The sequence below is a fragment of the Sylvia atricapilla genome, chromosome 10 (genome assembly GCF_009819655.1).
Source record: "Sylvia atricapilla isolate bSylAtr1 chromosome 10, bSylAtr1.pri, whole genome shotgun sequence".
Lineage (NCBI taxonomy): Eukaryota > Metazoa > Chordata > Aves > Passeriformes > Sylviidae > Sylvia > Sylvia atricapilla.
This window is the reverse complement of record NC_089149.1, coordinates 17,253,008-17,265,776: the sequence shown is the minus strand read 5'-3', so window position 1 is coordinate 17,265,776 and position 12,769 is coordinate 17,253,008. Positions and strand designations below refer to the sequence as shown.

Sequence of the window (12,769 nt, the reverse complement as noted above, 5' to 3'; positions counted from 1 at the left end):
CCGCGCCCTCAGTGATTTTGTCATTCTGCGAGGGCACTCCGCAGGGACCGGGGCCGCTCTCCCTCCTCCCCTTCCTCCCGGCGCCGGGCGGGATGCGGGAAGAGGCGGGAAGAGCCGTGAGGGGGATCCCGCCCCTCCCGCCAGCGCCGAGGGGGCGCCCGCGGCGGCGGGAGCGGCGCGTGCGCGGGGCGGGGCCTGGCGGCGGCCGCGCCGTGCGAGGGTCCGGCGGGGCGGGGGGTTCCGCCCGCTTCCCCCCGGCCCTGCGTCCGGCCCTCCGGCCCCGCGGAGCCATGGCGCCGCGCCGCCGGGAGCCCGGCGGGGGACGGCCCCGTGAGGCGGCGGGGGAGGCGGGCGCGGGGCCGCGGCGGGGCCGGCGGGTGCGGGGGCCCGCGCCGCCATCTCCTCCTCCTCCTCCTCCTGCCGCCGCTGCTGCTGCTGCTGGTGCTGCCCGCCGGCGTCCGGGGCCAGCCCGGCCCGAGCCCGCACGCCCCGGACTGGCCCCCCGGCGGCCCCGGGCCCAGCCTCAGCATTTACCTGAGCGAGGAGGAGGTGCGGCAGCTGATCGGTGAGTGTGCCCGGCGGCGACATGGAGCCCGGAGGCGGTGCGGGGCTGAGGCGGGGGGAGTCCGGCCGCTCAGGACGGGCTGAGGGGGGCTCTGTGGGCCGAGGTGGAAATTTGGGGGGCTGGAAAAGGATGAGGGACTGTGGGTCTGGGCTAGGAATGGTGGGCGTCAGCAGGACCGGAGGAGGCTGTGGGGTCCAGGAGGGAATTGGGGGTGTCTGTGGGAATGCTGAGAGGGAAGCAGAGCTCGGATGCAGGGGAGGGCGGAGAGGGCTGCTGAGTGGGGATGAAGGACCTCCAGCTCACGAGAGAATGGGAGTCTGGGTCTGGAGTGGGAATGGGTGAATCCAGAGATTTGTGAGGGTTCTGTGGGAGTGGCTGCGAGCGGGGATGAGGGATCTGGGTCTCGGGAGGGTGAGGGCTGAGGCTCTGTGGTGGGTGTCAGCAGGACTAGGGGTTTGCTGTGGGGTCCAGGAGACGGGGGATGTCTGTGGGACTCCTGCAAGGAATGCACATTTGGGGGGTGCACAGGATGATGGAAAGGGTCCTGAGCGGGGATGAAGGACCTGAAGCTCAGGAGGGTATGAAGAGCTATGACTGGGGTTGGGATGAGTGATCCCAGGGATCTGTGGGGTTTGTAGCCCTGGGGTCGTGGTGAGAATGGATGAGTCAAAGTGGTCTCTGTGCTGCCTTGTGTGTGTGTGATTGGAGGAAGAAAAAAGCACATTAGCTTCACCCTAATAGTGAGGGGTTCCCCAGACTGGAGCAACCAGGGATAGTGTCCTGTGGGAGCAGGGTTAGCCCTGGAAGAGGTGGGCTCAGGCCCATGGTTTAATTAGCCAGGCAAGTGACATGCAGACGGCAGAGGGGAGACCTGGCAATAATCGGGTGTGTGTGTGAAAGGAATCTTAATTTCTAGGCAGGCTGACAATCGCTGCGCAAGGACTTGGAGGCAGTTCTTGAAGTCCCCCATCTGGCCTGCTGTGGAAGGCTTTCACAGGAGTTCTGTGCTTGGAGAGTCTGACTTAAACAAAGATTTGTTTTCTGTAGGCTTTGGCTTGCATAGGCTCTTTTTTAGAGTTGGTGGTTGGAGTCTCAAAACAAATCTGTTGGTGTCTCCAGTGATTTGTTTTCCCAGGTGCCATGTATCTCTGCAAGCTGGAAAACTGGCAGTGCAACACTTTATTTGCGTCAAATGGACAAAATAAAAATATCTCCAGTTAATTTGCACTCTGTGAGCACACAGCTGACCTAACTCAGGGGATCTGGGGACTGAAGAACACTGTAAATATCTTTCCCTCATGATTTGCCCTGGTGATCAGTGTCCTGCTGTTGTCATTTGTGCATGGCACGTGCTTGCTGCCAGATGCTACGGTACAGATAGAGGTTGGAAATGTCTGGTGAGCTGGGATTCTAAATAAGTAGTTAATCTTGGGAGTACTGAATGGCAAGGTTTGATCTCTCATGTGTCTAGTGCTTGAAATCTCTGTTAGTTGAATTTGTTCAGGCTTCTGTGGCCCACTGGCATAATTATTCATCATGAAGTAGCAACTGAGGAGGCAAGATGTGCTGTTACTATTTTTAAAGCTAAATTTCTTCCTGTGGCTTCCCTTATGGATGTCTGTTACTGCATGGCTGAAGGGCATGCACTACTCAGCTGTCTGTAGCTGGTTTATATCACTTTAAGTATCTGACATGAATGATCTGTTCTCTGTGACCCCAGTGTCTTGGATAAATTGGAATCTAATGTGGAAGTAAACTGGGACTTCCTTCAGTTGCTGGGGTTCAGATCACTGGAAATCTGTTGCACACTAAACTTCCAGGATCTAAATTGTGTTGTTGGCATGAGCAGATTTAATTTTAGGGGTATCTCTACATGTGCTCTCTGCTGTAGGTGAGGTGTAGTTTAAGGAAGTATTTAGACACAGGCCAATTTACCAATAGCTTCATGTATTCCTCTGGCAGAATAAAATCCAGAGGGACAGACAGTTTTGTTCCAGGTCTCCATGATTCTGAAAGCAAACCTAGGCTTTCATGTGTTCCATTTTGTAGTATCTGTTTGGGGTTTACATACAATCAAGTTCATGGTTTAAGGCCTCGTACCGATGTGTGAACTTGCAAAGAGCAGTGAGGGGGTTCAGCTTCTGGAACTTCCCTGAGAAAACCCGTGCTTCGGCAGATGCTGGGATAGTCACGGGGATAGAAAAATGGGGTTGCTTGTGAAGTGAAGTGTTAAGTTCAGTGAAGCTGCTAATAGAAGCTGGATTTTTTCACCTTTTGTCTCTAAACAAACTTTTCTCTGCTACTGCCTTGCTGTGGCTGAACAGAAACTCTCAAACTCTTCTGCTTATAAACCCAAAGATTACATGGAATTACTGCAGTTACTACAGCCTGTGCTGTTGTCACACTTTTACATATCACCCCTATACATCTTCAGGTGACAAATTTGATTAGGAATAAATGTAAGCACCCATGTGGCTGCTGAATCAGTCACAGCCAGCAATGCAGAGCTGGAGCATCCCCGGGGTTTGGTGGAAGCTCTGTGGGCAGTATCTCCACATGATCTCTCCATCAGCCAGGCTGACACGGTTCAGTGGAGTGTCTGGTGCTGCTGTTTTCCCCAAACTCGGGCTTTGCTGTCTTGCAGAATCATAGGTTGTGTTTTAATCAGGTTGTAGCTCTTGTAAGTGAAACAGGAACTTGTTGCAGATTATTCGTGGCTGCTGTTCTCTGTGGCGTGGAAGAAGGACAAATATGGTGATTTACAGTGAAAACTGCCTGCTCCTTTCCTGTGTGCTCCCGCCAGATTTCCACCGTCGGGCTGTGGAATTCTGACCATGTGTCTGCCTTAGGAGGAATTGTTTTGTAGTCTTCAGGGGTTTATGTAGAAGAAAACTAGAAGAAACTGGCTCATCTTGTTGTGTGAGGTGGATTTTTATTTCGAAACGCTGTGGAATTCTCAGGGTCTGAAAGCAGGACTTGCTATATGGCAGGCATATGGTGTCTCTGTCAGAAATCTCTCTTGCCATTCCCATGGAAAATATTCCCAGCCATCCAGACTACAAGCCTTTGGGAAGAATAACGTGCGGTTTTCACATAGCTGAATGTGTCAGATTCCGCTTGCACCAGGCAGGATTTGGCAATAGAGGTGATGGAGTAGGAAGGAGCTAGCTGAGGGGTCTTGGCTGAGATGACTCCAGCGATGGCAGCAGGAGCCAGAGGTGTCAGGATTGAGAGCAGGGAGCTGGGGAGGAGGAAGGAGAGTGCTGCTTTTTGTGGAGAGACATCCAGAGCACCACAACCAAGTGTGAACTCTCTTGGCACTGTCATCTGTAGCTTTTTGAGCTGATTCGTCTGGAGAGTCTTTCTTGGTGTTGTGCTTAGACCTGAAGAAAGTTTTTTACTCTTGTGTAGTGACTGTACAGATGTGAGAACACTGCCTGATTCTATCCCTTTTTCCAGTCACCACCTTATGGTGCTGGAAACACAGGTGGTGTGAAGTTAGTGATGAGTTACTTGATTTAGTGACTTTCATTCCACTTTTCCCATGAAATCAAAATGTGGTGTTTGCCTTGTGTTGAGATGCTCCATTGTTCTGCTTTTCATAGGATCCTGGGATGTGAAGGCTGATATATCTCTGTTTAGCAGGTAGCAATCTAAGGTTTAGAGAATAAGGTAGGAAATATTCATTGTTATTAGAATATTTTCTAATATTAGAAAGCTTTCGTAACTAAGGATTGGATCTAGTCTGTTTCAATAAACGGTGTTATCTGGCATTTTGTGCATTCCTGGTGTATCTTTTAGACCTTGATTTTGAGTTCCCAGCAGTTCTGAGCACAGCCTCACAGACCTCAGGTCTTATCCTCTAATTCTGAGGACCAGAATCAATAGCTGCCTGTGAAAACTTGGCTTAAGCAGTTCTCCTGGCATTGTAGACTGTTCTTTTGCAGCATTCATGGCAGCAATAAGGTGCTTAAGCAGTGAGGACAACCCTTTCTGTCCCTGCAGGTTTTTTGGTTTTTTTTTTTTTTTGCAGACTTCGTGTATTTCAGCTGTGAATTTGGTCCTGTGGATAGGCCTCCTGTCACATGGTTCTGGGTCTTTTAAGGAATCTGGTCTGGATGTTAACTGAGACTTTAGTCCCATGGGGGGAAAATTCCCCCGCATTGTGTAGCTAAGAGCTATCATAATGCATATATATACAGGGGCTAAATTAGAATTGCAGGGGAATTTAAAAGTCAGAAGTCCTACAATGTTTACATTGAGTTTCCAAATTTAGTGTTCTCTGGCCTAGTTTGTTCTGAGCAATCACTGAATGCTGTCTGTTGTTAGTTTTAGATTTGGACTCACTCAATTCAGCGTTAAATTAATTTCACTTATGTGGCTTGTACTTACGTGTTCTAGAATTCCATTAAAAGCTATTGTGCAGTTTACTTAAATGAATTGTCTGTCTGGAAGATGCAACATCGATGCAAAATCTATTACAGCAGAGGGTTGGTTGTTTGGTTTTTAAATTGAGGTGGTGACTCACAGAGTGGTTGATGTTGGCAGAGAGCTCTGGAGGTCATCTGGTCCCACCCCCTGCTCAAACTGGGCCACCCAAAGCTGCTTGTCCAGCACCACATCCTGGGGCTTTTGAACATCTCAGAGCGTGGAGACTTCACCACCTCTGTGGGCAGCCTGTGCCAGTGCTCAGTCACCCTCACTGTATGAGTTTTTCTTGCTGTTCAGGCAGACCCTCCCGTGTTTCAGTTTGTGCCCTTTTTTAGGATCTTGTTACTGGGCAGTGGTGGGAACCTGCTTTCATCCTCTCTGTACACACTTTGGAATATTTATATGCATTGATGAGATCCCCCTGAGCCAGCTCTTCTCCAGGATGAACAGCTCTAGCTTCCCCCGTGTTTTCTCATGGTAGAGGTGTTGCAGTTCCTTTAATCCTCTTTGTGGTCCTTCACTGAACCCTCTCCTGTAGCTCTGCCTCTTCTCTTGGGAAGCCCAGTGGTCTGTTGTGTGCCTTCACAAGGGCTGGTCAGAGTCCTGGGAAATTACAGGCCAAATGCAATTTTGTATGTTAGAAATTGAGTCTAAACATCATCTTATTGCAGCAGATGATGTTAATTGTCTTCATTTTATACTGTGATTCAGCAGTGTTGATGTCACTGTTTTGGGGAGCTGGCCACCGGAGTTCCCATCAAAAGTGCTTTATGGTACTTTCACTGAGTATATAGTGGCTGGAAATCCTCTTGTTCCTTTGTTGCTTGGTTGTTATGAAAGGGAGCTGAAAGTGTGTATTCTTTGTGATTCTTGAAAAGATTAAGGGCCTTGTTAAAATCTCACTCAGCCTGTCTTGGATAGCATCACAGCCTGGAGCACCACCAGGCAGCCAGTGCTGTGATCTGAGTAAAGGTTGTTAGCAGCACCCAAGATCATTTTTCCTGGGAGTTGGGGAACTCACAGGTACTAGAAAAAATGCAGTGAAGAGCCTCTAAAGTTGCAGGAGGATAAAGAAGATATTCCCCAAGGAGCAGATGTTTGAGTATCCCAAGATATGGAAGCAGATGTGTGTGTGGTACATGATTTACTGTTCAAGATCAGGTTCTCTTGTATACGTGTTCTGAAATCTTCATTTCATAGCTTTTAAGTGCTTGGCTCTGAAGAACAGAAGCTTTTTGCACACTCTACTTTTGCAGTGTTCCACAAGCCTGTCTTTGCAGGAGTACAAAATCCCACTTCATGGCACCAGTAGAAAGGGAAGATTTACATAGGTGCACACCTGGATGGAAAGCGTACTTCTCATCCTGACAAACACCAGACACTGAAACAAAATCAAGCTGCTGAAAATGTCCTGATATATCCAGTGAAATGCAAGTGCTGTTTTTAGGATAGTAATTATTTTACTTCACTCTGTTAAGCCCTTTAGCCCACTGACAGTCCATGATGGCTGTGTAGTAGCTGGTGGGTTTGGGATTGTGGGCGAGTGTTACCCAGCCTGCACTGGAGCAGTGGGGCTGGGGACAGGTGGATGTCTGGGGCTGTGCAGCAGCAGCAGGTCGTGACAAGTTCTCTGCAGCAGCCTGTGTCCGTTCTGGACCCTCTCATTGTGCCTGAGTGTCTGTCTGATTTACCTGTGTCCGTTCTGGAGCCTCCCGTTGTGCCTGGGTGTCTGTCTGTTTTACCTGTGTCTGTTCTGGAGCCTCCCGTTGTGCCTGGGTGTCTGTCTGATTTACCTGTGTCTGTTCTGGAGCCTCCCGTTGTGCCTGGGTGCCCGTTGATCTGATTTGACCCAGTGCTGTGGTTCACATCCGTATTGAGGCTTCTGGACGAGAACGAGCTGTGGTTGGGGTTCCACTGTCTCTTTCCATTCTGTGACCTCCCCTTTAGCTGGCACAGTTCCAATAACAGTGCACTGCCATTTCTTTGGAGATATGCAAAATCATATGATCCACTGCATATTGGTAATGCTTGCAAACCTGCAGAAGAATAAGCTTCTAGAAGCTTGATATAGCCAGTGAAAGTCTTTCCTCCTGGAGGAGGCAGCCTCTGGCCTGGATTAGGATTGCTTTGAAACCATATTCTATGATGCCACTAAGGCAGAAGTCTGTGAAATAAACTTCAGTCCTTGCATGTGTTGATCTGCTGAGCATTGCTGATTTCTGAGTCTTGCTTTATCGCATCAGCTCATGTGTTGGAATTTACACTGCTGGGGGCTCTGTCTGAATCCTGCCTGGAAGAAGGCTCTTTCCTTCTGCAAACTGGTGTTCAAGCGGGACTGCACGGGCAGAGCGTGGCCTGGCTGCCTCGTGCAGCTCTGTCTGTGCTCAGGCCTGGGAGGAAACAGCCATTTCAGCTCCCAAGAGGCCAAGGTCTGTTTAGTGATAAATGTTTGTGGCTCTTGTAACATTTGTGTGTCAGGGACTTGGAAGAAACCTGACCTCTGAGACTGGAGGCTGTCCTGGTGGTAGCGAGGGGAAAAATTCCCAAGGCTGCATTCCTCACTCCTGTGACTTTACACCTGCATTCTGTTTGGCAGCATCCTATTTATCACTGCTGATTGTTTGGCTTCTTTCTCCCTCCAGTGCACATACAGAGTGGGAGCAAAAGAGAGGAAATGGAGGCACAGCTCCCTGCATGCATGAGAAAAGCCAGCAAGAAGGACTCAGTATACTGGGAGGAGGGCAGGGCCTGAAACTGCTCCTAAACACCACCTGCACAGAGAGAAATCCAGGAGATAGGCATCATGTTCACAGGCATGAGGAATCCCAGGGTGATGTTTTCCTGAGAGTGGGAGCTGTGGAGGCAGCTGTACTGTCCACTCTGGGTATTTTAAAGGATGAAACCTTGTGTTTTTCTCCTCCTCTTCTGCTATTCAGAGTTGTGTTTGGATACTGGAAAAGCTGAATTAATGAGACGAATTCCAAATGCGTTGATTCACGGTTGTGCTGAGCTCTAGTGAAATGGCTTGATGACTAATTCCTACCTGAAACTATCCAGACTGGAATATCACGGAGGCTCCTACTTTCCTTGCAGGGGATGGGTGTTAAGTCAGAGTTACTCCTCTGTACTTTAGTGTGTAGGATTGAACCATACTCGAGGTCTCAGCCGTGAGAGCAGCGCGTACAGGCTGAAGTGCATTTAATGAGTTGTGCCTGGTGAATTCAGTTCTTTTCCCTTTTTCCCTGGAATGGCAGCAGCACCAGCAGCTCCCGTGTCGGGATGAATGCTAACACTCTCTGCAAACGCCTTGTGGCGGCACAAAGGGCGTGATGGCAGAGGCTTCAAACGCATTATTGCTCTTCCATCGCTGCCTTTGTCCTTCTTTCAAGCGGATAACTCACATATTTGCACTGACTGCTCCGGAGAGCTGGGAGCAGAAGCAACAGCATGAAACTAATGTGATGCTTTAGAATTTCACTGCCACTTACTGGGTGTTGAATAGCTGTAATTAAATTAACCAGTGTATTGATTTCAGCACACTGCTTGGGAAAGAGCAGAGTGGGAACACAGGCATGGGAGCTGCTGCTTGGGAGGCTTGGAAAGGTAGAGCAGGCTGATAAACTAATGATGGTTCTCCTCTCCAGTCTGTTTGGGCCTTTTTTGAAATAAATTAAAGGCCTTGTAGAGTAATTCCTAATTAAAAAAACACCAATAAGCTCTGTGGGTTTAGAGATGGCCACAGGAGCGAACAGACCTAGCTTAGTTTGTTTAGAGCTTGGTTTTGTATTAAATGATCCGTGTCATTCTGATGCTGTTCAAAGCATCTCAAAAAATGTGGACAGTCCATTATCCCTTCAGCAGTCATGTCAGGCACAGAACCAGGAGTATGGGCTTCAAGGCTGAGAGATCTGGAGCACTGAGAGAGAGGGTGTGTCTGTTCTTCCTAATTAACATTAAATGTATTTGTTCTCTGTCGGGTACTCATTGCTGGAATAGCCATGTCGCTGGCCTGGACACTGATCTGGAGGTGACTTAGGGTCTTGTCTACAGGGATAACTAAATCAACATGGGTGTGCATTGCTATAACTAAATGAAATAAAAATAAAATGGCATGACTTCTCTAAGTAGGTGACACTGAAACACCACAAACACGCATTGCTCATGAGCCCAATTGACACCTGGCACACCTCTGTGAGGTGGTGGTGTTTTAGCTGGGAATATGACAGCAGCTGCCTTCCAAAGCTTTGGGGCACTACTGAGTATTTGATCAGAGGTTGTTTTATTTTGAGGGCTGGGTTCTTGCCAGCTGCAGTTCATGAGGAGGGAACTTTTTGGTTTTCTATACTTGGTGTTTGTTTTCATTCTAATTCAAAAGGAGCATCAAACTTCATATTACAGTAATGATGAAATTTGCCATAGCTGTTGTGTTAAATTTTTATTTCATAAGAATAAAAGTTTTTTATAACAACTTTATAAGAATAAAGTTCTTTTCTATATTTCCCTAAAGTTAGATTTATTATTTTGTGTTACAGAGTTTCCTTTCAGTTACTTCCAACCCTGTACCTGTGCCATTCCTATTCCCTCTTGTCCCGTCTCCCCGTGCCCTCTGTGTAGGTCCTTGCCACTAATTTTCCTCTGCCTTCAAGTATCCTTTTTGTGGATCTCTACTGCATTTTTCCTTTGGAATCTGTGCTCCAGGTAATTCATGTGCACCAACCTGCCTATTAAAAGCAACGTGGATGCTGATTTTGGTGAGTTTTCTAGTTTTTTTTTTTTTTTTCTTGCTGAATTTCTTTTAGAAAGGTGTTTTCAGGAGCAGAGTTCAGTTGCATTTTCCTCTGAGGTGAGATATATGGTTTTGGTTTGGATTTTCCTCTCTCCATGAAGAAGTGTCATTTAACTATTTCTATAGGGAGCTTTATGTCCTTCCTAGCAGAAAAGTGGAGATTTTTTTTTTTTCTGTAGCCAAAGGAGAAAAGAAGAAGCAGGTGGTTGGAATGTAATTGCTGTTGCTGTTCAGAGAAAAAGGGTAAGCAGGTGGGTCCTAGGAAGAATAAATATCTTCTATTTAGTATGGGTTGAGGAAAATATTGTTATTTTCAGCAGCAGGTGGCATCTCCTAGGGGAGCTTCTTCCTGTGGAAGTGAGGAAGTCCTCCCTGTGACTTTCCCAAAGGCCTTTCAGGGGAAAAAATCCCGTTGTTTGCCTGACGTGTTGAATTTGCAAATTGTATTTAACAGTATCAATGATGTGAATTGGGGGTGAACTGCCTGTGAAGATTCACAAGGACTTAATGAGAGCTCTCAGCTCAGAGTTTTTCTCCCTTTTGCTGGATGTTGGAAAGCTTCCTGCTAAGATTTCCTGCCAGGAGTCTTGGTCCGTTTTCAAAGGTGCATTAATTGCCTTGAAGTTATGTTGGGTATTTCCTCAAATTGAATGCCTTGCACGTTATATTCCCCCTCCAGCTCATGAGAAGTTAACTCTGCACAGGTAACAACCACAGCCCATGTTCCCTCTTCTGCTGCTCCTTGGAGTTAGGTGAGCTTGCAGAGCTATGAGTATTGCTGGGTCTGTGCTGCTGCTGTGTCTTTCAGCTTGACACTGATCACTATCCTTTGACAGTCCCTGGTGCCTGTGTTAGGAGACTGAAAAGCTGCTTCTTTATCATCTCCATGTTGCTGAAGGTTTAACTTGTTTTTGCCCGGTTTTATCTTTCATCAGTCATCTTTTCCAGAGGCTCCTAATGTGTGAAGGTGTTTAAAAACAAGTATTTCAGCCCAAAATCCTGACCAACAACTCTAACTGGCAGACTGTAGCTTTATGGAAAACTTAGGTAAAAATGCAGGTGGAAGGCTGGTCAATTACTTTCTTTAGTAAAGCAAATTTCACTTTGTTGTTGTATACACTGGATATGCACAAAAATGATGTGAGTAGTTTTTCGTGTGTCTGTATTTTCAGAGGCTTAGTATTGCATTCCTCATAGTTTGCTATTTTCTAAACTAAATCGATCCATGTGGATCAGTTTGCATTTTTTTCCTTTGTATCTTTGAACTCCCAGCTGTAGTTTCAGCCCTGAGCAAGCTGATTGTTGAATTAATTAAGTACATTCAAACTAATAAGGCTTGCTCTGGGAACGTGTTCTTTCTACTCTGTTAAAAAAAATAAAATTCGGTAGTCAAGAGCTGATTTTTAATTCTGCAGTCACATTTCCTGACGTTTGGGCCGTATTTTCCAGTAGACATTTGCAGAACCTGCTACAAAACCAGCAAAGTTTAGCATTTAAAGTCAGTGTTTCAGACTTAGGATGCACTTTAAATGACAGGAAAATGAAAGTAAGAAGAAGCTGTCTTTCTTCAGTAGGGTAAATTGTCCAGTAGTGGGAGAATCCAGTGTGTTTATGGAGTGGGATGAGCAGGCTTGGGAGGGGGGTGATGTTGGAGGGCTGTTGAACCTTGAGGTTTGTACTCTCTCACATGAGTGTTCATCCTGGCCTGGAAACTTCTGGTCTGGCCAGAGACTAACCCAGATGAGCTGCTTGGGAGCAGAGGCCTCATTCTCTGGGGGACATAATAGAACAAATAAAATGTTTATAGAAAGATCATAACTCACTGAACTGAGTAAATCTTCCCTGTTAATTGGTTTCAGTGGCTGTGAGTCAGGATCAGGAGTGGCTCTGCTCTGGGTGGGCTGTGGTGATTTTATGTCACACTGTGGAGATTTCTCAGCTGCTGATGAAGAAACTCTTCTAAATTACAGACTAGAGCATTAAGAAAACAGTCCCCAGTTTCAGTCATTTCTCTGCTGGGGAGCCACTGGACAGATAATTGTCAGCTGTTGTTACCAGACAGCTTTTAATGAAATGCTGCTTTTTTGCAATATTCTAGCCCTAGTCTAATAGGAAACTTTTGCATTGCACACTCATTTTTGATCTCCCCATTTAAGACAAAATCTGCCAGAATTATGTTATGGAGATTTGAAGTCTTTTAGTAATGAAGTGAAACCCCACGTAAGAGACTCCTAAACACTGTCTTTAAGATGAACGTGTTAGTTCTGGTGCATGTTGCATGATAGATTTGCTTCATAAAAATAAAATCCAATTTTCCCATGGTGGCAGAGGCAAATTTCTTTTGTATATTGTGAAAAAGAAAAAGGAAAAAAAAAAAAAAAAAAAAGAAAAAAAAAAAAAAAAAAGTTGAAGCTAGACTGCATTTGCACAAGGACATTTGCCAGTAAGTGTTTTGTTAGGCTGCTAGTCTGTCTGACCTGATTCAGTTTTATCACGAACACAAGGGCTGTCCAGCATCCTTGGCATCTGGGAATAAAAGTTGGCCTCTCCCCTTCCTTTCTGAGCTTCTTCAGATGCTTTGTTATGTTAAACAGTGCAAAGAATGGCAGACTTTCTCTGTGCTGCTGCTTAAATCTACCTTTTTGTTTGCCTTGAACTTTAATTTATTCTTTCAAGTCTGTGCTCAAGGTATAAAGAGGGCGAAGTTAATAATGAGATTCAGAGGTTGCCTGGGTAAGAGGTTGGTGGTTTTGCCTCGAAATCCAGCAGAGCATTGCTCCCAACTGATTTTGTGTGTGTTGGTGTAGGTTGGTCAAGTCTAAGTAAGGAGAAACCAGATCCATCCGTGCTGTGCCGTGTCTGCATATGGACTTGTTTAGGCCCAGCTTTTCAAACTGGTCAGCATCGATCACCAATATTCTGCCTAAACCAACAGAAGCTGCTTTTCCTCCTCTGCATTTTGTGGTATTTCTTTGTAAGAGTCTTCA

General features: G+C 46.6%; 1 protein-coding gene across 1 annotated transcript in view; it reads left to right on the top strand.

Annotated features, from left to right (window-relative positions):
- Positions 1 to 237: 237 nt before the first annotated feature.
- RYK (receptor like tyrosine kinase) overlaps positions 238 to 12,769 on the top strand; it is a 62,555-nt gene continuing 50,023 nt past the window's right edge. The window contains 2 exon segments of the mRNA XM_066326143.1: positions 238 to 383; positions 385 to 565. Of these exon segments, the coding sequence (XP_066182240.1) occupies positions 291 to 383; positions 385 to 565 (274 nt within the window). The 5' untranslated portion in view covers positions 238 to 290.